The 22,939-nt window shown below is 48.0% G+C and overlaps 1 protein-coding gene across 2 annotated transcripts in view; it reads left to right on the top strand.

Moving 5' to 3' along the window:
• LOC126538853 (uncharacterized) overlaps positions 1-22,698 on the top strand; it is a 35,276-nt gene extending 12,578 nt beyond the window's left edge. Inside the window, exons 3-6 of one of the 2 annotated variants that reach the window (XM_055074996.1) lie at positions 6,044-6,106; positions 6,179-6,253; positions 10,009-10,062; positions 22,462-22,697. In XM_055074996.1, the coding sequence (XP_054930971.1) occupies positions 6,044-6,106; positions 6,179-6,253; positions 10,009-10,062; positions 22,462-22,545 (276 nt within the window). In that variant the 3' untranslated portion in view covers positions 22,546-22,697. Of the gene's footprint in view, positions 1-6,043; positions 6,107-6,178; positions 6,254-10,008; positions 10,063-22,461 lie in introns of both variants that reach the window. The other variant, XM_055074997.2, reaches the window with a different exon arrangement.
• The last annotated feature ends 241 nt before the right edge of the window (positions 22,699-22,939 follow it).

Here is a 22,939-nt window from a genome sequence, read left to right on the forward strand (position 1 = left end):
TGAGCAGGGAACCAACATAAGTAGCGTTGAGAGATCTCACATGTCTGCATAATTTTAAAAGCAACCTTAGCCACCGAGCCCTTCTCAAAGGCCCTAACGGCCGACTTTGAATCGCTATGTACAAAAGGCCTGCGCCTGTCAACCAGGGCGAGCGCAATAGCCGCTTGCTTCGCGACCTCTGGCCTACCAGTCCGAACGGTAGCAGCGTTAACGACACTGACCTCATTGTCCACGACAACTATGGTAAACACCTTCCTCTCCTCGTTAAAAGAAGCATCGACGAAGCCAACCTTCTGATTCTCATCACGAATGAGTCTCAGCAGGCAAGCCCCCTTGGCCTTTCTTCTACCCACATTTCGCTCCGGACGCATGTTCCTGGGAACAGGCTTGACGTGATACCGATTACGGACCTTCAAGGGAATACCGACATGAAGCTGCGAAATCTTCTCCTGAGGAACACCTAACTCTCTCAGAATCTGCCGACACGCGCTAGTCGTAGAGAGACGCACCATCTGTGTCCTCTCCTGAGCCTCAGCTATCTCATCCAAGGTATTATGAATTCCCAGCTGGAGAAGTCAGTCGGTACTGGTGCACATTGGCACTCCCAGCACTTTCTTCGTAATATTCCTAATCTGTGTGTCAAGCTTCTCCTTCTCCGATGGTTTCCACTTGTGCATGGCCGCCACATAAGAAAAAGTGACACAATATAAATGCGTGCATAAGTATAATCAGACTATCCTCGTTGATCCCCGTCTGCCTGTTGGCCACCCTCTTCACTAGGCGTACCGCATTTTCTGTCTTGGCAATGATCTTCTGGATCTTCAGCGTATTGGCGCCGTTCGACTCAATCATCATCCCCAGAACCCTGATCTTATCTACCCTAGATATGAGGTCGCCATTTCTTGTACGAAGCTCAGCTGGTCCACGGGGATCCATCCCCTTGGCTTGGGTCCCCTTCTAGTGGGACTGTACAGTAACAGCTCCGACTTGGAGGGGGAGCACCTTAACCCTGTCGGGCCCAAATAATTCTCAATTACATCTATTGCCTCCTGCAGAACACTTTCGATATAGCTGTCACTACCACCGGGACACCATATGGTCACGTCATTTGCATACATGGTGTGCTTAATCCTCTCAATCTCCAGAGCTTCTTGGTCAATCCGACCATGGCCAGATTTAACAATGTGGGCGAGATGACGGCCCCCTGAGGAGTGCCCCTGTTTCCAAGATTTAACGTCTTCGACTCCAGCTCCGCAACCCTCAAGGTAGCCTCGCTGCCTGACAGGAAGAACCTGACATATATTCATGAAAGCACGCGCCGAGGCCAAGATCCGAAATGGACTTCAGAATATAAGAGTGCCGAAAGTTGTCAAAAGCCTTCTTCAGGTCCAGCCCTAGGATGGCCTTAACTCCCCTTCCATCTCCATCAATGACCTGATGCTTGATGAGCTTCATTGCGTGTTGAGTTGACAGCCTGGCCCGAAAACCAATCATAGTGTGGGGGTAGACCTGGTTCTCCTCAAGGTACCTTGCAAGCCGATTAAGCACCGCATGCTCGGCTACCTTGCCCACACACGAAGTGAGCGAAATAGGCCTTAAGTTATCAATGCTCGGGACTTTGCCAGCCTTGGGAATCAGCACCGTGAGAACTGTCTTCCACTGCACCGGAACCACCCCGTCTCTCCACATAGCGTTAACCTCCCCGGTAAGGTACTTGATTGACCTATCATCCAGATCCTTCAAAAGCTTGTACGAAATCCCGTCCGGTCCAGGAGCCGACTTGTTATTAAGGTTATGCAAAACCGTGCGTATCTCTTCCACAGAAAAGTCCTCATCTAGGGAAAAGTTCTCCAATCCCGTGTAGGCCTGCTCGGTCAGAAGAGCATCCGGGTCCGCAACAGGAAGGCATTTGTTGGCCAGCTTTTTAACCAGCTCTTCCTCCGAGGCAGACCCCACTGCTTCGTGTACAGCTCTAGCAAGGACGTGCCCCTGACTAACTCTCGTATTGGACTCGTTCAGCAAATGCTTAAGCAAGCCCCACGACCTCCCGTTGAGCACCTGCTCGTCCACCGAGTTGCATACCTAATCCCCCTGTTGCCAAGACAAAAGCTTACAGTGCTCCTCAATCAGCTTATTCAGCTGGGAAATCTTTTTACGCAGCCTGCGATTAAGCCGCTGCCCCTTCCACCTAGCCAGCATAGACCGCTTCGCTTCAATCAGATGGGCCAGCCTGTTATCAACACTATCCACCTCCAAATCCGTAGTGATCTCCTTCGTAGCCTCCTTTACATCCTCCCTTACCTGGGTGACCCAATCCTCCAAGGACGGCCGGTACAGGCCTTCGAATTCCTCCCCCCTTTCTCCTCTCTCCTCCCGGATCATCCGAAACTTATCCCAGTCTATAAACGTTAACGCCCTAGGGCGCCTACCCTCAACCTCAAAACGACTTGGTTAATATAATAATCACTACCTAGGTCTTCGGCAAGATTGCACCGACTAGGCTTGGCCGCGTTCTTTACAAAGCAGAGGTCAGGAGTAGTATTCCTACACGTCGACGTCCCTATACGTGTCGGAAAGGCAGGGGCAGTGACCAGCGTAAGGTCAAACTCCACAGCGTTCTGCCAAAGGTCTCTCCCTTTAACTGTGTCATGCTTGTAACCCCACACGTGATACGGAGCATTAAAATCCCCAGCCACGATCAGCGGATGGTCCCCGGCAAGCTTAGAAGCCTTCTGCAGAAGCAGCTTGAATCACTGCACTCTGTCCCTCGGGGCACTATACACGTTCAGAATAAACACGCTTTTCTTGTTCACCCGGTTAGGAATCACCTCAATCATGACATATTCCAGGGAACTGAAAGGTATCTTAAGATCATGGGCCACCTGCGTTCGTTTGCTATCCAACAGCATGCAGGTCCCCCGAGCTTTGGATCCGCCGAAGACGGTTCGGTAGCCCGTCAGAGAAACTTCTTCCCTCATTGTCTCCTGCAGTAGAATATTCTGCGGCCTACCCTTACACGCGCGAATATACTGCTGTAGAGGCGCCCGTTTACGAGCATACCCCCTACAGTTCCATTGCCACACACAAAAAGCCTCATTTTGTCGCGCCATGTTGAAGCAGTTGCTGCGAGCCATCTTGCTGAACCTGAGACTTCCCTGTCGAGGAACCAGCCGACTGAGATCCCGACCTAATAAGGGGAGAGAGACTCAGACTGGATTTGTTTTCGAACACCTCTATTCTACATTGCAGCTCCTTGAACCTCCCATCGATCGAGCCGAGCGACTCTGTGAGACGCGTATTCAGCTGCGCCAGACAATCGTTGACCTGCTTAACACAATCTACAACACTCGACAGCATCTCCTTCACCTCAGATCTCAGCTTCCTCGACGTGGGCTCCACCTCATGAGTCATCGCCTTCCTTTTTGAGGGGCGCGACCCACTAGGCTCACCAACATCAGCAAAATCTATGGGTCATCAGCAAGCTCTCTATGGGTTCAGGCATTGCCCTCTCGGCCGGTGCAGGTCCTGCCACACCCTTAAGGGCCGAGATTTATGCCCTAAGCAACCTCACCATTTCTCTCAACTCTGCGTTTTCCTGTTCTAGCCTCTTGAATCTCGCCTCATTTTTGCTATGCTCTGGCCTTACCAAACTAGGCACCTCCGTTCGAGCACTTGTGCGCTCCGCCCAGGTAGTACCACTGGCCGCTACACTGGGGCCCTTGCCTTGTAGACCCTGCAACACACCACTCTTGCGCACACCCTGTCCCGCAGTACCATTGGGGCCACGCAAAGTCTCAGTTTCCAACTGTCCGTCCAGTCCGAAGCGCACCTTAGACGCCTATCTGCTCCCAGACCGGACACCGGAGCGGCTGCGAGATGCTCTACCTGGTCTCCTTGATCTTGAACGTCGACGCCCGCAATCTTGTCCTTGCCCAGTCTCCAGCGTCTTCCCCAACGTCGGGAACTGGCTTTCGACGTACCTGAAGCCTCCCTTCTCTTCATTCTACGCCTTGATATCCGCCATAGCCCGCTCGAAACGACGGCGCCGGACCCCATATGGGGTACGGAACCGCTGCTGGCACTCCTTGCCAGCCGTGATATGCTCTCCCCCACACAGTTCACACTCGGGCGTGCACCGGTGGGCCTCACCGGGATTGGTTGAACCGCAGCCCCTGCAAACCACTTCTTCCGGCGAGGGGCAGACGTCAGCGCGATGCCCCAGCTTTCCACAAGCATAACAAACATCAATCTGCTTGCGGTAAAGCGTGCACCTAACCAGCGCGTTACCATAACGAACGTAGTTGGGCACCTTGTATCCATCGAAAGCGATCATGACCGTACCCGACGCCTTGATGCGTTTTGCCGCCAGGGCCAGGGGATTACGCGGGTTAACAATCTTGCGACTTAGCGCTTCGGGTCCCTCGCTGAGAGGAACATTTATGATTCCCTTGCACGTTTCATGCGGTGCCGCACGATTTGCCGCAGCTTCATGCATGTGCCCAGCAATGCGTAAATCCTTGATCCTCACGTACTTCGCAGCATATTCTTCTTCCGGCGTGCTAACCACCACAATATTCTGCTGATAATTGGGGCAGATCGTGTCCGCTTCTCGCTTTACCTCTTCTATGCAAGCAGCAGCCGTGATTGCATCAGCCACCGCGGTCGCACCAATTTTAGCAATATTCAGACCTCCCCTAATCCTGACGATAATCTTGATATCATTTTTCGGCAACGGAGGCATTTTACCGCGAAGAATGATACCCTTCTTGACGCTAGCAGGCGAGTTTGGACTCACTTTGCCGTTCTTGGGTCCCGGCCCGCCGTTAGGGCTAACAGCGTTGCTGCCGTGTGATGGCCTTGGCTTGGTCGTAGAATTTCTCTGGATGTTAATTTTCCGGCCAGATTCTTCCGAAACGTCTTCCGGAGCAATATCTTCGCCTTCCACAGCGTATTCCATCATGACAAAAGCGTCAGGCGGCCGGGGAGCAGGCGCGGCGCACGAGCACGGCGGGTTCGGCGATAAGGGTTAACACCTCCGGCGGCGTAGTCTAGACGAGAAAGGCCGTAAAAGCAAGTACAGTCCACTCACTGAAAAATGTCCTATATCCTGGTGTAGTATGTAACTTCGCGGATCCGTTTAGCACAGAATTAGGCACCAAAGAGAGAAAAATCCGGTCAAAACTACCCATAAAGCGGGAGCCGACGCGGACACGTCCTTGTAGTGGGGCAGGGGCATCCCCTTATGCGCAGGAAACACAAGTATTACAGACAAATGCGTGTGTTAACGGCGTCTTCCGTGTGTAATGTATCCTGTAGTTTAGTATAGAAAAATTCGTGTTTCTTTTGGCCGGGGGTGGGGGGGGGGAGAGCACGCTCGCGGCCTCTGCTCCAAAGAACTCGTAACCCTCTCTCATTGGAAAATAGCAGAAATTCGGGCTAGTTGCTACAGGTTCGTCGTGATGTTTCAGGCGCCAAGCAGAACACCATGGTAAGAGGACGGTAAGCGATTGCTGGAAATTATTGATTGCACTTTGTATTCCTTTCTGTGCCCTAAACCATGTGAACACGTGACGTGACCTCATGTTTTTGGTCGATTGATCGTATCTACGATAACTAACTATGATTTTGTGTGTCTTGTGTGACTTGTTTTGTGCGTTGTCTTCTACATTTTTGTGAGATGACTTTAATCTCCAATTAATTTTGTGTGATTTCTGTTGTAGACTCCTATAGTGCAGCTCCGCCATTTGACACTCTGACTTTTTCTTTTTTGCTATCTTCGTTTTGTCCAGGGCCGGTTTGTTATTTATTATTTATTTCGTCTATGTGAAAAGGACCAGCTGGGGCCTTGCAACCACGTCAACACCTCCTAAATATCATGGTTTTTTTAAATAAGGACGCGATTGTCCATTTTCTTTTTTGTGTGTTCTTTTTGGAGTCTAAGGACGTCACAAATAACCAGACTTATTTGGCCCTGCCTGTTTGCGGCTTCCAGCATCTGCCTCGGGTATTGCTGTAAACTGGACGAATTTCATATTTCACGCAGGAGCGCCGACGGCTGTGCATCGCAATTCGGATCTGCTACGCTCAAGCGAGCTACCACAACAGCGTAAGCTCACACAGTTATAATACCGAACCACGTATAGCGGCCTAGTGATATGCGCTATCGTGAATTTTTCAGACCATCAATCAACTTCGGAGATCGTTCTTGGACTGCATAGAGAAATCGTTCCATATATTGGAAGCCATGAGTCCGGTACGTACGCAGGCAGATAACAAAGATGAAAGTACTGGAGAAACAGCATACTCTCCGTCCAAGATTGTGGTGCTCACTTAGGTATGCATTAATCAAAAGACTATCGCAAATAACAGGAACACAAACGGAGGAAGCGACAGGACGAGCTGTCGCTTCCTCCGTCTGTGTCCCCGTTATTTGCGCTAGTCTTTTGATTAATGATGTCACACCAACTAGCCCAGCTTTCTGCCTTGATCGTTAGGTATGCAAGGTCTCAGAAGTTAAACTGGCACTAATTTTGATAAAAACGCGATCTGTCTACGCAAAATCTGCTTGCACAAATGGGTTATGCGCTTTGGCGGGCACAGTTTCTGTGAACAAGTCATCACGTGCATAGATAAAGAAACACTATATTAACTTTTTGTGATCACGATATTGATATATGTTAGACGTATACATTTGAAACAATAAGCAGTGTTTCTAAAGACAATTTAACTTTGTTTAATGGGGTCCTGAGCCACCCCTAGGGCTTGGTGAAATAAACACTGTCCGCAGATAACGCACGCTGCTGTGAACATCTCAGCCAAATTTTGCAGTCTTCCGCGGCAAGTGGAGCCCGCAAGCGGAGCGCGAAGTCACCTTTCTCTAAAGCGCTCTCTTTGCAACTGAAGCCTCTGCTCCTAAGTGTGTTCATGACGCTTTATTTCGTAATGTACAGATTCCCATACGCGGCTGCCATTGGCCAATAGCTGACATCTATCAAGTAGGGAGTTTGAATCAGTGCGCTTCTTCGTGCTGTTATTGTGTGCATTTATTGATGAAGTTTAATAAACAGGCTGAAGTAAGAGAAAATGTGCTTTCGAATTTCGGTAACAACTACGGGCTTCCTGTAGAAGCCGACTATCGTCTGTTCATGCTCAGCCGCTCCCCGTAGGAATTAAACTATGGCCGCCATGCTTACTGGTGTCGTAGCCGTAGGATTTCGGAGGTTTCGAGTAGTTCTGAACACTCGACCAACATCGAACCACGCAAAATGTAAGGTTAGACAACACGCACGCCTGCTTGTTGTCATGCCGGTGCCATGGTTAGCCGGTGCCATGCCGCTGCCATGGTTAGACGCTTTGGCAGACGAATATCGCTTCAAAAATTCGGAAGCTGCATCTGGCTACTGTCCGTAGGTAAAGCTGGTGCAGGTCAAAGCCGGTGCGCACCACGTGTGTAGTGCGGCCACACTGGCGCGTATGCGCCATATGAGCGCGAGCGGGCACTCAAGCCCCGTCATGCACAAAGGAAACGCTGCGCATGCGCACTGCAGTTGCATGGAGCTGCCGTCTGCCACGCAGCGCAGACACCGAGGCCGCCGCGGTGTGCTACGATGAGTCCGCTGGCTGAGCGCACTGCGGCCCGCTGAGAACAACCGCTTGTGGCACGTCGTAGGCTCCGAAATCGGAAATAATGGCGTCTACGTGAACATTCAAAATCAAATTTTCACGGGCCACCGCGGTGACATTTACAAGGCGGAGTGTTGTGGGCACGCCCTGCTCCCACCGTAGCCTTCGCAGTGCGCAGCAACGAAGAAGGAGCGGAAGCACCGCGAAGAAGTTGTTCCATTGCCAAGAAGTCCGCTCCTGCTGAACGCCCTGAAGTACTCTTTGCGGCAAAGTATTTCTGAAATAGCCTATTGTAACTTAAAGTGTATTTCTCCCCTTCGACAAAAAAAAAAATGGTTCAGGGCCACTCTAACTACCCCGGAATGCCTGTGTTTCGAGATATGTATAACCAGACTGTACACTGAGTCAGCTAATTTCGCATTAAAGGCCGTGAATATCGACGTAACCTCTAACCGTGAGGGAACGTCAACGGGAGGAGAAGGAATAAAGTCAGTCTTGTCTTGTTTTCGCCAGCCGAGAGCAAGAGCGCAGCTGTGATCAACTTTGCTCCGATTGCAAACCATGTTTTAGAAGCAGTAAGCTACGTCACAATGGGAGCTTGACCTTGTCTCGAGGTCCACGCCCCAGAATCCAAAATTAACTAAGTGTAAAATTTGATTATTAATATCTCGGAGCAGAAGCTATCCAAAAAAAAAAAAAAGGTGAAGTTTTCTTTCAATACAATGTCCCACATTTCAAATATAAACATATACCGTAACTGTGATATTACGTATAGTTAGGAAGGTCTTGTTAATTATGTCCTTCGTCACGCTAATTGTTTGCGTAAATTATGCCCATGAAAGCGCGTACACCACCTGTGCACGCAGATTTTGCGTACCTTGCAAGAGGTTTTTATTAAAATTACAGCTTGTTTAAGTTTGAAGACCTGTGTATATATATATATATATATATATATATATATATATATATATATATATATATATATATATATATATATATATATATATATATATATATATATATAGTCCTGTATGACCGCCAGGTTAAAGACATATATAATTGTTCATAACACATTACCGCATATTACTGTAATAATGCGTAATATTCGAAGTGAATTACACACCTATTTTAGCGGACGTATTCAGGCGATTCTTGTTGCTCTGACGAAGACCGGATCCAGCCAAAACGTAGAAATAAACATCATAACACCTTTATTTCGACGTTTCGGCTGGGAATCTCTGATTATTAAAAAGAAAAACCCCGCCCCGGCCATAGAATGTAGTTCTTAAATTATGGGGTTTTACGTGCCAAAACCACTTTCTGATTATGAGGCACGCCGTAGGGGGGGACTCCAGAAATTTGGACCACCTGGGGTTCTTTAACGTGCACCTATATTTAAGTACACGGGTGTTTTCGCCCCCATCGAAATGCGGCCGCCGTGGCCGGGATTCGATCCCGCGACCTCGTGCTCAGCAGCCAACACCATAGCCACTGAGCAACCACGGCGGGTTATACTGAAGTTCATGATATATATATATATATATATATATATATATATATATATATACACACACACACGAGAAGGAAGGAAGCCGATGCATCCGTATATTTATTAGTCATATCAGAAGAAGCTAACAAACAAAGGCACCAAGGGGAAATTATTTGAACTTATTAATTGAAATAAAGCAAGGATAAATTAACGGAAAAGGAAGCGTATGATGAAAAAAGCAGGTGGGATACGAATCCTCCACTGCTTCGCATTACGCATGCAATGCTCTTACCAGTTTGTGTGTGTGCGTGTGCGCGCGCGCGCACGCTTTCGGGTGATTGTGCCGTATATTTATACTTACCGTACTAGTATAAATAATGCAGTGCTTGCACCCGGAATCTTTCCCTTCGCAGGTTTGAGTCCTGTGGAGGGATTCAAACCTTGATCTCCCAGCGTGGCAACCCGATACTGTAACCATTAGTCCATGATCTCACGTATACTTCTCAAGTGCCAATTGCAATTAGCTCTTTCAGGTGGCTGTCACGTGTTGATTATGATCATGATTTCCACACTATTGCACGTACACGGAACGGAGGATCGTCGACGAAGTGCGTTCGCATGTTAATGCGATGATTTCTATACCATGGCGCATGTCCACAACGGGGTATTGGACAAGAAGCACGGTCGCAGGTTGATTATGATGATGCTTTCCATACTGTGGCACATAGCTGGAGCAGGGGATCGCAAAAAGATGCAAGAACGAAAAGCGCAAATGTATTGCATTTGATTACCCAAAATCTTCGCTTAACACCGATTCCAACGTGTGCGTTGTATCTGCGTAATTTTTTTTACTATTTTATGAAGAGAAAGTGATTACCACAATTTCTTCTACGTAGGAACTGCTCGCCAGGCTGAGACTGAATGTGACCACCCTCGTGAAAGCCGGAACAGTGAGACAGAGATTGCTTTGTACTCGTTTAGAATATGCTTTCAAGCAGACATACTATAAATTAAGAAAGCTGAAGCGCATTACCCTGAAGCTGCATTTTCTCAGTGGCTGGGGTTGTCGATGTTGCCGTTTTATCGCAAACGCCTTTAATGTAGTCAAGGGTATGAAGGAGAACCGTCTGACCTGATGAAGTAATAGTATAGCAATGATAAATCTTGTAACTTTACAACACAATGATGATTTCGAAATTTGTGTGCCCTTACAGAAATCTTGTTTACAAAGCGCAAAATTAATAGTGGTCACCAGACATTCAATATTACTTACGCTGTTTAGAGGGAGACGATTTTTTAACGTGTAAGAATTTCTATGCCTACCCAGTGAGGAAACACATCCGTCCATCTGACTGTCTGTCCGTCCGTTTTAAGGCTATTAAGACGTTTTAAGATGTCCAAGACAACCGTATAAGACTATACTCTTAAAATGGTTGCACCCTTTGGTGTGTATGTTTGTCCAACAACAATAATCGCCGTCCGCCTTGCTTTCGTTTCCCTTCTTAAAAACTCGGCGCTCGCTACTTTCCTGTCGAGAATGTTGTGTCACACTGATAACGCGCAAGCCGTTCGTGACTGGGAAGTACCGAGCTTGCAGCGTTAAAGAAAGGAAATGCGGGAAAGACAGATGACGATTATCGTTGTGGGACAAGCCCCAAAAGGTGAAAATATTTTTAAGGGTGTATCGTTTTCAAGATAGGGCGCGCAGCAGCGAACGAATTCACCTTCGTGCTGCCTCTCGCTTCAACGCGAACTAAGCGGCGAGCACACAGCGGGAACACGAAGCTATCAACACTCGGCGCACTTTGTCCCCATCGCAGATCGCTTTCAAGATAGGTTCCGCGTGGCCGCGCCATACGCATCTGGAGCAGGGTTGATCCCGGTTTATAATGGTTCGGCGCGGATGGATAAGGCGCTATAAGAGCGATAACGGCTTGTAATGATCGGAAAGTCATCTACGCACCTGGCGCCGCCACCCACTGTAGTTTGCCTGCGTCATCAATTGACCTTGCGCCGCCCTCCGCAGCAGTTCGTGTCGCCGCAGCGCTGTCATTTATACTGGTCGGATGAAATTTCATGACGCTAACGATGACATGTCAATGTCAATGTCACGGAAGACTGTGACGTGGCGGATCGCAACACGCCGTGTTCGCTGGCCTTCCAAGCAGCGAAGGACACGCATGCTGTGGCCGACAGCGCCTCCACTTCGGCTCCTACAATCAGTCCTCCTGATCGCTGCAACGTTTTAGGCACAGATAAAACACCTGACCCTGCGATTACTACAGTCGATACACCCACGAAATATGCTGTGGCTTCATCCGCCTCAATGGCATCGCCGACAACAACGCATCCGTTACATCTGAATGAGCCCCCTGCTGCCAAAGTTGTCGGCGGCGATGAAATCAATCCCGCCGCCCTACCGCTACCGACGTCATCCTCATCAGAAAACCGCTTCAGCCTTGGAGTTGGTAGCAGCATTGGACTCTCGCCAAGCCTGGATGAACTCGACATAGAAATGGCGGCCCCACGAGGCGTCAGCCATTGGCTCGGACGGCGGCCTGGATCGCCGTGCCGTGTTACAGCTAGCGGTCCAAAAAACGTCGGCCTTCTTCGAGAGGGTCGAAGAAGTGACACGTGCACTGCTTAACCCCTGGAGTTGTTCCCGGGGCGCCGACTTGAACAACACGACCAGGTCAGTTCGGTGATACTTTTATTTAAATATGGCTGACACCCTCAAGATTATTTCATTAAACGCACAAGGGTTCCGAAGTCCTGTAAAGCAAGCCGAAATTCTCAGCGTGGCCCGCGCAAGAAATTGTGACATACTGTGTTCGCAAGAAACGAATTTTTTCTCCATTGGACATGTTCTTACTTTCAAACGCACTTTTAACCTCGACTGTTTTTTTTTTTCTTCGCGACATCACGCTCTAGTGGAGTTGGTATTATTATTTTCAACAGAGCTCTAAAGCGAGATCATCATGTATTTTATGATGGGACAGGGCGGATATTGGCATTTGATTGTGTACTATCTTCGTTTAGGTTACGGATGTTGTGCATATATGGACCCGCGCAGGCCATTAGGTCCAATGATTTTTCGCGACCTGGACGTGTATTTCCTAGAAGGTCGTCACGTGGTGCTGGTTGGGATTTCAACTGCGTCTTAGACACGCGAGCAGATGTGCAAGGCCCGGGCTGGGGTCGCCCTGACTGGAACGCACGGTAGTTATGTCGGCTCGTTCAGCACTTTTCGTTGCTGGATACATATCGACTTTTTCATGGTTCTTTATTTGCGTGGACATGGCGACGCGGCGCGTCGTCAAGCAGGTTAGGCCGTATATGTGCCAATCAATTTAGCTCAGTATATCACCCGATCTGATGTGCTAACTTTACCTTCATCCACAGTTTATATTTCAGATCACAGACCAGTTATGCTTGGAATTCGCTTTCCTGCTTCCTCGTCAGTAAAACCTTGGCGTCGAGACATCCCCGTTCTACATGACGCGCTCTCGCGCTCTTGTTTGTCAAGAGTCTTGCGCGCCTCTGTTTCTAGATCTGACCCAGAGCCATGGGACGCGCTCAAGGTGCAGTGGCGTCTGCATTGTTCAGTTGAAGGACGTGTACTCAGACGACGTATGTCAGAAGAACTGGCGGATACTGCAACGGAGCTCCGTATTGCCCTTCGAGTCGATCAACTGACTCCGCTGATGCGCGCATGGCAGCGTGAGCTACGGAGGCGTTTCCAACGCCTCATCGCAGCGTCGTCTTTGTCAGCTGCTGCTTGGCGATGCAGACGTGAACCGTGCGCACACACTGAAGTTCTGCGCTTTGCAAGAAACTCGCTTTTTAGACAGCCGAATGCATTCGGTTCTGCGACCCCAAGAGCACTTTCTGTTACGTTGCCTCCCACGCGTGATTATTCGCTCTTCGTTACGCATTTTGAAAACATGGCGCGTACGTCTATGTATTTAGTAAAGCAATGAAGGGGGCTAGTTGGTGAACGTTCATGGTTATATTGCGCTCAGTTTTACACAGACGATATTAAGGAAGGACAGGACGTGGACGGACGTAGCGCAAACTACCAACTCTTTAATACTGTTAAATAACGCGCTTATATACAAGTAGATATGGCGCGGGGGGGGGGGTATAAAAGATATGACAAGTTGACGAAATGTGATCATAGTTCGGGTCAGGCATACATCGTTCACTTGCACCCGTTCGCCCTGGCAAACTCGACCTCAGCTTTGATAATCGCGATGGACGGAGTGCTTACGCACATTTCTTTTTCTTTAGCTATCGCAAACGCCTCCCATATTTCTCGCTCCGTTTTTGTTTTTGAATGCTCTCCGCTACTAGAAAGCACCACAGTCATTGGCATATCACACATACAGATGGCGCCATGGAGGAAGGAAACTTAGTCACTGGAAAAAATTTCGGAGTACCGCATTCGTTTTCCCCTCGCCGCCGACGCGTTCATTGGCCCAACCGTACCACGTGACATTGGGGTGCCATATACCTTCCAAGCGCGAGCGGGCCGGCTGAGAGCGCAGGCAGCGCAGGTTCCCTACGTTTTTTGTCTTCCTATTGTCGCGCTCGCATTTGACTGCAAGGAAATCATGCCTGGCTGCTGCGCCTTCGGATGCAGCAACCGAACTGAGTCTGGAAAGACTTTTTACCCGATTCCGACCGGGAAAAATGACCTAGAGCGTCGTTCTGCGTGGTTACACAGAATCGGCCGGTAGAACTTCAAGCCTATAAGAAACACCCGCGTGTGCGAGGTATAAGTACACCTTGCTTGTGCTTTTTGGCACTGTTTTAGAAGATATTTAAGCGAAGTGCACGCGGTGTTAGCGATGCTACGAAAATAGGAGTTCATTGCAGGGGTCGTTCGCGTCTTGCACGCTTGACGCGGGTACACGTGTATGCGTTTGTTGCTCAACACACGCGGTTATTCCGTGCTCGTGGCACGCGAAGGCACACTTGTCGCGCGAGAATTCCGCGTCCTCACGTGCACCAGGTACTCGCATGATTTCTCCGCGCACGTGAGCGCGCTAACGCCTCGAGTCCCTCGACCCATATGGCATTTGTTTTTCGCAGATCGTGACGATTGCAGTCGATAAAAACATGGTCAATACGAGGCCCATGATACTTCCTTTTTTCCACTTATCCTTTGCTCATTTATACATACACATTTCGAGCTTGAAATCAATGGCCAGGTGATATTCACAACACATCCTTCAAATTTTGAGCTTGTAAGCCGAGCACATGCAATGAAATGAAGTCAGCACACAAATTATGTTTTATGTTGAAATGCTACGGTGCATACCCAAATAATGTTGTGCTTGATGCATAACAAGAAATACAAAACAACAGAACACCCAGTAGCTTTAGGTTCATTCGGTCACTATGCATGTTTCATAAACCGCTCTAAAAGCACAAGAATATTATACATCGCCTATGTAACTTAGAAAAAAAAGTGCTGCGTCACCAGCGGGCCTTGCTGCTTTTGTTTACACAGGCAGCAAATCTTGGCAGTCTAAGAAAACAGTCATAAATAAATTGAGAAGAGTAGCCGCTCATGAACGCACTAGACAGCCGCGTTCATAAATCGCAATGTAGCAAACTCTCGCTCATTATCAGTGTACAGAAGTACATATACGTTGCTGTGATCACGTAAATTGCTCACATTGCCCTTCCACAAGATTTAGTGCGCAAAATGGTCATCGAAGTTCGTTCTTACGCCTGCTGTGCACAGATCGTCTTACGATCACGGCCAAACACCGGCGCGCACACGGCAGTCGCAGTGTGTCGGGCGTACACGGCGGACGAAGTCGCCCGGCAGAATCGAGAACGCGCGGTATCCGTTTACAAACTAAATTAAGTGTATCTTATTTAGCTTGTGAAATTATAGAATGAACGTACGTGCCTGTGACACTGTCAGGTGTTAGTTTCGTCCTGCTTGGAAACATTTAATAAAAGCCGACGGCGGTCCACGATGTTCATGCCCAAAAGCTCAAGGTTGCCTCATTCCGGCTCGAAGTGACGAAGTGTTTCCTTCGTAGCTCGCTTCGCGGAAGGGGAAAAAAAAACCACGTGCATAAGCTCCCGATAGCAGCGCCAAGCTGCTGCCCACAATCGTAGCACCGTTCAGGCAATAAACACGATCGGCGTGCAAAACAACCACCGGCTGCGTTACTTCGCACAAAATAACATTTTCTTTTCGTTCTTAGCAACCATTATCTCCGGGCACATAGTATCTGTACTTCAGTAAACACTCCACCCGATGTGTCACCGAATATCAAGCTCTTCCAACACGGCGGCCTTCCCGCGACGCAGTCGGCTTGGAAGGTATGTGGTGGTGGCCGCTCAGTGTTGCCAGTCAAATCCCGACCTTTGCGGTACTTTGAAAATTTTCCCAGTGACTCTAAGGAAACTCAGGAGAAGCCCTGACGTTACTCTTTGTGAAGCTAAAGTGAAGCCGGATGTTGGCGTTGCTCATGGCGTTGCTCCGCCTATCGGGCCAGCTCTCCTCTCTTGTTTACTTTTCTCGCCAAACCACGCCGCGCTGCGCGCAACCGGGCTCCTCGGACGCGCGCGCTCCGCAGCAATACTAAACAAAATCATGTAATCGCGATGTCTCAATGCATTACCGTTGCCGAAGTCATGTTGAAAGAAGTTTATAATGAACTTCGCAAATTGGGCCGCGAGGTCGAATCGGCTGCTTTTACCGGCTTTTATGAAAATAAACATGCTTTATCAGGCCAGCCAAATGAGCTATTCTCATCAACCGTGAGTACCGGCCGCTGCCCAGTTCTTGCGCGATTAAAAAAAAAAAAAAACGTCACCTTTATCGCTGACTTCTACTTGCTTTTCTCTGCTTGGACTTCCTGGGGCGCTCAGACGACCTTGCGAGCTAGACGTCTGGCGATACGAAAACAATGTACGCATTCTCACTGCATTGCAAGAAAGCACTGGAGACACGTACGTACGACACACCGACCCACTTGCGATCCATTTGGAGTTTATGAGCACAAACACATTCTCGCTTGAGGAATCGTCGTGCTTTATTGAACAAAGTTCGGGTGGCCGCGCATCACCACGACAGCGCGCCGGCGGGGAGACAAAATGTCATTTCTGACTTCGCGTTTAAATCTGACCGCGGCCTGAGGTGCCTTCTTACCACGTACGGTAAGTGAAGCATCACGTAACCAAAGTTTTGCGATAGCCGGCGCAAGGTGCAGAACAGTACGCGCGTAGAACCGGCCGACGTGCAACCACGAAACAGCCGTTTGATGTTTTCGCAGGCGTACGTTCTGTGGAGCCTTGCCGACTCTTGCAGCGCATCCGCTAACCTTCACTTCCCTGCGCTTCTCGCACGCACAGATAAGATACGGCTGCGGTAGGGAGCATTCGTTCCTTAAGTCAAAGCAGCCGCTTATTTCCCATCTTCCAGGATGAAGCGTCGGCTGGCAGGCGCACGGTGCCGAGAGCAGCGAAATGCACCTATTCGGCGTAACGCTCTATCAGCACGTGTATTCAGGTACACCTGTGCAGGTGTGCATGAACGAACGCGCTCTGCTTAAAAGACTCCGTGCTGTCGCGAGTACTGCGAGGAACAAGCAACAGTTGAGCAACATATGTTTTGATATGTACAAAAGCAAGTTGTTATTGAACACAAACTATGAATTCATAACGTACGTTCTAAGTGCCGCAAATGCACCATATGCGCTGTCAAAAGCAGGAATCACTGACCTGCAAGGCGTTCATTGTACAGACTCTGAAACGCATCGGTTTCGGCCTGCGATGGCACGTTAGCATGATTCCGCCAGAAGAGCAATATTTCCCGCCGATATTCCTTCGTCCGTTGCCATTGCCATGGCACGGTACATTGCGTACAGCGCTGCGTGCGCGTTCATTTCACGAGCTTTAGTTCCTCGTGTCCCACCTGGCCACAGTAACATCTGGGAGAGCACGGTGCAGATAATGCAGTGCAACGAAACACGGAGACCAACGCAAACCTGCCCGCACGGCGCCTTTGCCACGGTACGAAACCTACGGAGCAACACATGTGAGCGCACGGAACCAAAACAAAGCCGCCATCGTTGCCCGAAAGCCGTGGCCCACGGAGGAAGGAAACTAAGGAGAGGCCCTACCCCCTCCGCGCGCTAGGAGAAAAGTGTGGCGGAAATGACGTAGTAGGTTCTCATTTTTTTTGCTGCTTTTTTATTTTATTTTTTTTGTATGGCCACGCCTTTTGGGCCACAATGGCGGCGTTGTTATGGTTTTGAGCGCTCACACGTGTTGCTCTGGTAGGTTTCGGGCCGTGGCAAAGGCGCTGAGTGGGCGGGTTTGCGTTAGTCACCGTGTCTTGTTGCGCTGTGTTACCTGCACCGTGCTCTGCCAGATGTTGCGCGAGCGCGCGCGCTCCGCGCAAGATGTAAACAAGAGAGGAGGGTGGCCCAAAAGGCGGAGCATCGCCATGAGCAACGCCAAATTCCGGCTTCACTTTTGCTTCACAAAGAGTGACGTCAGGGCCTCTCCTTAGTTTCCTTCCTCCGTGCCGTGGCCGCTACGGCAAAGAAATTAAAAAAATGAGCAAAAAAGAGGAGAGCCTACTACGTCATTTCCTCCACACTTTTCTCCTAGCGCGCGGAGAGGGTAGGGCCTCTCCTCAGTTTCCTTCCTCCATGGATGGCGCTAAGCCCCATGAACCGCCGATGAACCGCCATGTTATGAACGTATGGGCTTCTATGGAAGCTTCGCTACCAGGTACATTTACCTTATTGACGTAACCGCCAACGTAATCTTCAGCGCTAATTGAAAAGCTCAATGAAAAACACTCCTCGTTTATGGGACGTCGCTTTTTCTTTTTTTTTTTTTGCTTTCAAAGCCGACTGCAATGCCTACATCGAGCAGATTTTCCTATCGAATTGGCTCACAAGAAGCAAGGAGCATGCTCAATTGGATAGAGCTTCAGTGGGGCCTAGCTAGCTCAGTGAAAGTAGATAACCGGATGAGGAGGGTGGCGCCGGCGTCTGCGATTGGTCCGCTTTCCCAGAACTAGCCTGGAAAGTGGCTGGTCGAAAATCTCGCGGCGGGCAACGGAACGTTAAAATTGCCGCCAGCACGGATTCTCGGCAAAGAATAGTTGGCACAGTGGTGTATACTGCCGAAAGGGCTCGATAGCGTTATACTGCTACGGAAAAAAATGTTTATTATACGAAAATAAAACCATGCTTCTTGGCATCTCCGAGCAGCTAGTGCCAGAGCAATCGGCGGGCAGCGATCTTTTATTCCTTTCGGAACAGGGCAGTCTCCTGCTGTCGAGAAAAATAATGCAGTTTTGTTGGACCTAATAATGCGTCTTTACTGCGTACACGTCATTTTGACGTGATAACCTTTCGCGGTTTCGTGATGTCGCGTGACGGACAGGGAAAGTGGGCGCAGCCCGAAAATGTTTGATCAATGGCAGAATACTATGGCGAAAAGGGCGTCGAATCAGAGACATTTTGCCTTCATTCGCTCTAAACATGCATAATCTGTGTTCACACGTCACATCAGGTGGGGTGTTTTCGCGGTTTTCGTGACGTCGCATGAGAAATCGACAGGCGAAGTGCGGGTGAACCGAAAATTTTTTGACGAATCATGGTGAGCTGATTGCGGAATTGAAATAGAAAAATTTGGAATAGATTTAAGTCATAGCGCTCAAGGTTACAAGTTGGAATTCTTGTCGCTTATAAAGAGATAATAGACGCCACATTGCCAATTTTACATATCCTTCATGTGCTTTTATACTCGTACGTTCAATATTATACATGTAATGTAACAATTTGTTTATGTGTAGCTGTGTTTTTCTACTGGTCTAAGTACTAACATGATAGTGAGCTTAAGTTTATTTTTTACTTTAACAATGAAGCCATGGAAAATAAGTAAAAGTTAACATCATCATCACCTAATTGTATGTCCACTGCAAGACGAAGGCCTGTCCCTGCGATTTCCAATTACCCCAGTCCTGCGCCAACCGATAACAACTAGTGCCCGCGAATTTCCTAATTTCATTACCCCACCTAGTCTGCTCATTACCCCACCTAGCCGTGCTCGAATGCGCTTCCCTTCCCTTGGCACCCATTCTGTAACCCTAATAGTTCACCAGTTATCTAACCTGCGCATTACATGGCCTGCCCAACTCCATGTTTATCTCTTAATGTCCATAAGAATGTTGGCTATCCTCGTTTGCTCTCTAATTCATACCACTCTCTTCCTGTCTCCCAACGTTGCGCCTAACATTCTTCGTTCCATCGCTCTTTGCGCGGTCCTTAACTTGTTCTCAAGCTTCTTTATCAGTTTTCAAGTTTCTACCCCACATGTTACCACCGGTATAATGCACTGATTGTACACCTTTCTTTTCAATGATAATGGTAAGCTTTCAGTCAGGATATAATAATGTCTGCCGTATGCGCTCAAACCCATTTTTATTCTTCTGTAAATTTCCAGGATCCCCTATGAGTAATTGACCTAGGTAAGCATATCCTTGACAGACTTTAGAGGCTTACTGACGATCCTAAACTCTTGTTCCTTTGCCAGGCTATTGAGAATTATATTTGTATTCTTCATATTGATCTCAACCCCACTCATACGCTTTCCTTGTTAAGCTCCTCAATTATTTGTTGCAACTCGCCCCCAGTGTTGCTGAACAAGGAAATGTCATCTGCGAAGCGAAGAGTGCTGAGATTTTCGCCATTGATCCTCCCTCCTAAGCCTTCTCAGTTTAATAGCTTGAATACGTCTTCCAAGCACGCAATGAATAGCATTGTGGAGATTGTGCCTTCTTGCCTCACCCCTTTCTTTATAGGAAACTTTTTACTTTTCTTGTGGAGAATTAAGGTAGCTGTGGAATCTCTCTAAATATTTTCCAAGGTATTTACGTAAGCCTTCTGTTCTCATCGATAACTTATTGTCTCTATGGCTGCCGGTATCTGTACTGAATGAAATGCTTTTTCGTATCCTATGAAAGCCATATAGAGAGGCTGATAGCACTCTGCAGATTTCTCCATTGCCTGATTGATGACATGGATGTGATCCATTGTAGAGTATTTCTCTCGTTCTAAGGGACCAAGACTATCTAGTACGTGTTGTACATATGTTTCGGCGCAGTTAAAATCACAAAGAAATTGAAACTGTCCCACATGACAACATCAACGGCGGCTGAGCTTGCTGCCCTGAATATCTCCTGCAAGAAATACCTCAGAAATGGGTCATATTTTGCAACTCAAAGGCAACACTTCAGAGTCTGCATTTTGCCCTGTATCATAGGACTCATGAACGGCTGACGTATTAAGTAAGAGATTACCATCAAGCTATTGCTAAAGGGCATGAAATTATATTCCAGTGGCCACCTTGACCTAACGACATTGCTGGTAATGACCTCGCCGACGAAGCCACCCGGTCTGCCCATCTGGAAGTTCCAATCCCCTTATCCAGAGCCATTCTGCAAGAAAGCCTTATATCGTGGCTAAGGTTATGACACACAAATACTGATCTTCTCCCAACCTCCCGAAGTGTCATCTTCATAGTCTGGATCCATCCTTAAAGCTACAAGTGCCACCAAAAGCTTCCCGCTCTGAGGGGACAGTATTGTGCTGCCTCTGGCTCGGGGTGGCATTTACGAAGGCCTACTCGTTCCGCATAGGAATAGAAGAGTCGCCCATGTGCGACTCTTGTGGAACCACAGAAACGATTGAACGCATCCTATGTGTCTTTATTCAATACGACGTCGAGCACGAAGCTCTCCGGACAGCATTGAATCAGCTGGACTCTAGACCATTTTCGGTAATGAAGATCCTTGGACTACGGCCGTACACGTCGATGGCACAGGAACCCACGAAAGCGCTGTTTAATTACCTGAAGTCGACAGGTCTTGGCAACCTTGTGTAGACTTGGTCCGAACCTTCAAATGTGCGCGAAACTGCTCTCTCTATCTCCCCCCTCTTTCTCCTCATCCCCATACCCCTTCCCCCAGTGCGTGGTAGCAAACCGGACGTGCGTCTGGTTAACCTCCCTGCCTTTCCTGTCTTCTGTTTCTCTCTCTCCCCTCTGCGCAGTTAGCTGTGGTTCCAATAACTTATCGCAATCTTATGAGGAGGCTCGAAAGCCTGTACAATTTGCCTCAAGGAATGAGAGCTATTATTTGAAGACACTGTAGTAGATATTAACGCACTGTAGTAAAAATATATAACAACGCCCTAATAATTTGTTGCTTTCTAAAGAACACTCAGCAATCAGTTGCTTTAGAGCATATATTTTACCAGCTTTTAACAGAAGAAATTCTGCGTTCAAGGTACGATCGGTTAATAAGAAATCTGAGGCGGCCACCAGTTTAAATATTCGTTTTCAATATAGCTCTATTAATACGCTGGTGCTCAACTTACTGTTACTGCCCGAGTTCATACAGAAGACAGCTAAGCCTTGTAGCAAACTAATAGGCAAAACGCTGATGTACCTCTGAGACCGTCTGCGAAATTCACGATAACCACCGCTGCTCTCAGCAATTTCCACTAACTTCAACAGCTTTGACAACTCAAAGGCTTCAACTTCAAAATCAAAAATGAAACGTCCCGAAATCGCATACAAATGTAGATTCGAGTATGCCGCGCATTACTATTTATTCTGTGATTTTACCACATACACTTATCATCGACACTGACAATGCTTCCACCGAAAACAAAAATCTGTGCATTCATAGGAAGCGAGAGACAATGAAGCCAGAGAAAGTATAGGGGAAGTTAATGGTTATGTATGATGGAAATGTAAACCTTGTAGGGTGAAGGAAAATGAAAATGAACGAAAAGGCGCCTTTCCAATGGCGGGCATAAAACCGGCGCCTTCCGCATTACGGGTGCAGCTCTTTACAAATTATGGTGCCGCCGCGCTCACCTTCCCAGCCCACTTTTCCTTGTGTTTGTGTAGAAAGTTATCCCTGGGAGTGTTAGCCAGCGACGCCCCTTTATAGACTTCAAATAAATATAAGAATTGCATTCTTCTATGCTCCCTCTATCTTGGATCTTTGGTTACTTCGTATGGGTGCGACTAAAGAATAATCGAGCCTCTAAGTTTTCTGTATTCTTGGAGCTCGTTATGTGCATTTATGGTTGGGCTCTGGGGAACGATCTTCCAAAAGAGCTGTCACCACTTATCGTGGCTATTTGACGAATGACAAATGCATTATCTATATTACATTGTAGAGGCACATTGACAACCAGCATGTAACCAGCTGGTTTAGTGTTATTCAGTTTCGATGCCATGGTTGCGCTGACTACCCTTAATCGCTTCTTTCATTCTCTTTTTTTTTTCAGACATGCGCATTCAACTATATTCCTCGTGAAGAAAAGTATGCATTAGCAATCCTTGCGTATTTTTCCGATTTTATTTCAGGGTAAAAAAGAATCCAACAGTCAATAAAAAAGCAGCGTGTGTTTTGGAGATGCAGAACCGTTGCGTTATTTCCTCGATTCGTCGTTTTATTACTGTTGTTTTGAATCAGCCTTGCAAAACCTTTCGACAAGATTTTTGTCACAGGGCGTAGCAACAGCCCTTCCACAGACATGCATTTAAATTATTAATTAATTCACATTTTCATGAATAATAAATTTACAACTTTTTGTGCTCTCATCATCATCATCATCATCTGCCTGGTTGCGCCCGCTGCAGGGCAAAGGTCTCTCCCATACTTCTTCAACGACCCCGGTCATGTACTAATTGTGGCCATGTTGTCCCTGCAAACTTCTTAATCTCATCCGCCCACCTAACTTGCCCCCTGCTACGCTTCCCTTC

Source organism: Dermacentor andersoni, chromosome 8 (genome assembly GCF_023375885.2).
Source record: "Dermacentor andersoni chromosome 8, qqDerAnde1_hic_scaffold, whole genome shotgun sequence".
Taxonomy (NCBI): domain Eukaryota; kingdom Metazoa; phylum Arthropoda; class Arachnida; order Ixodida; family Ixodidae; genus Dermacentor; species Dermacentor andersoni.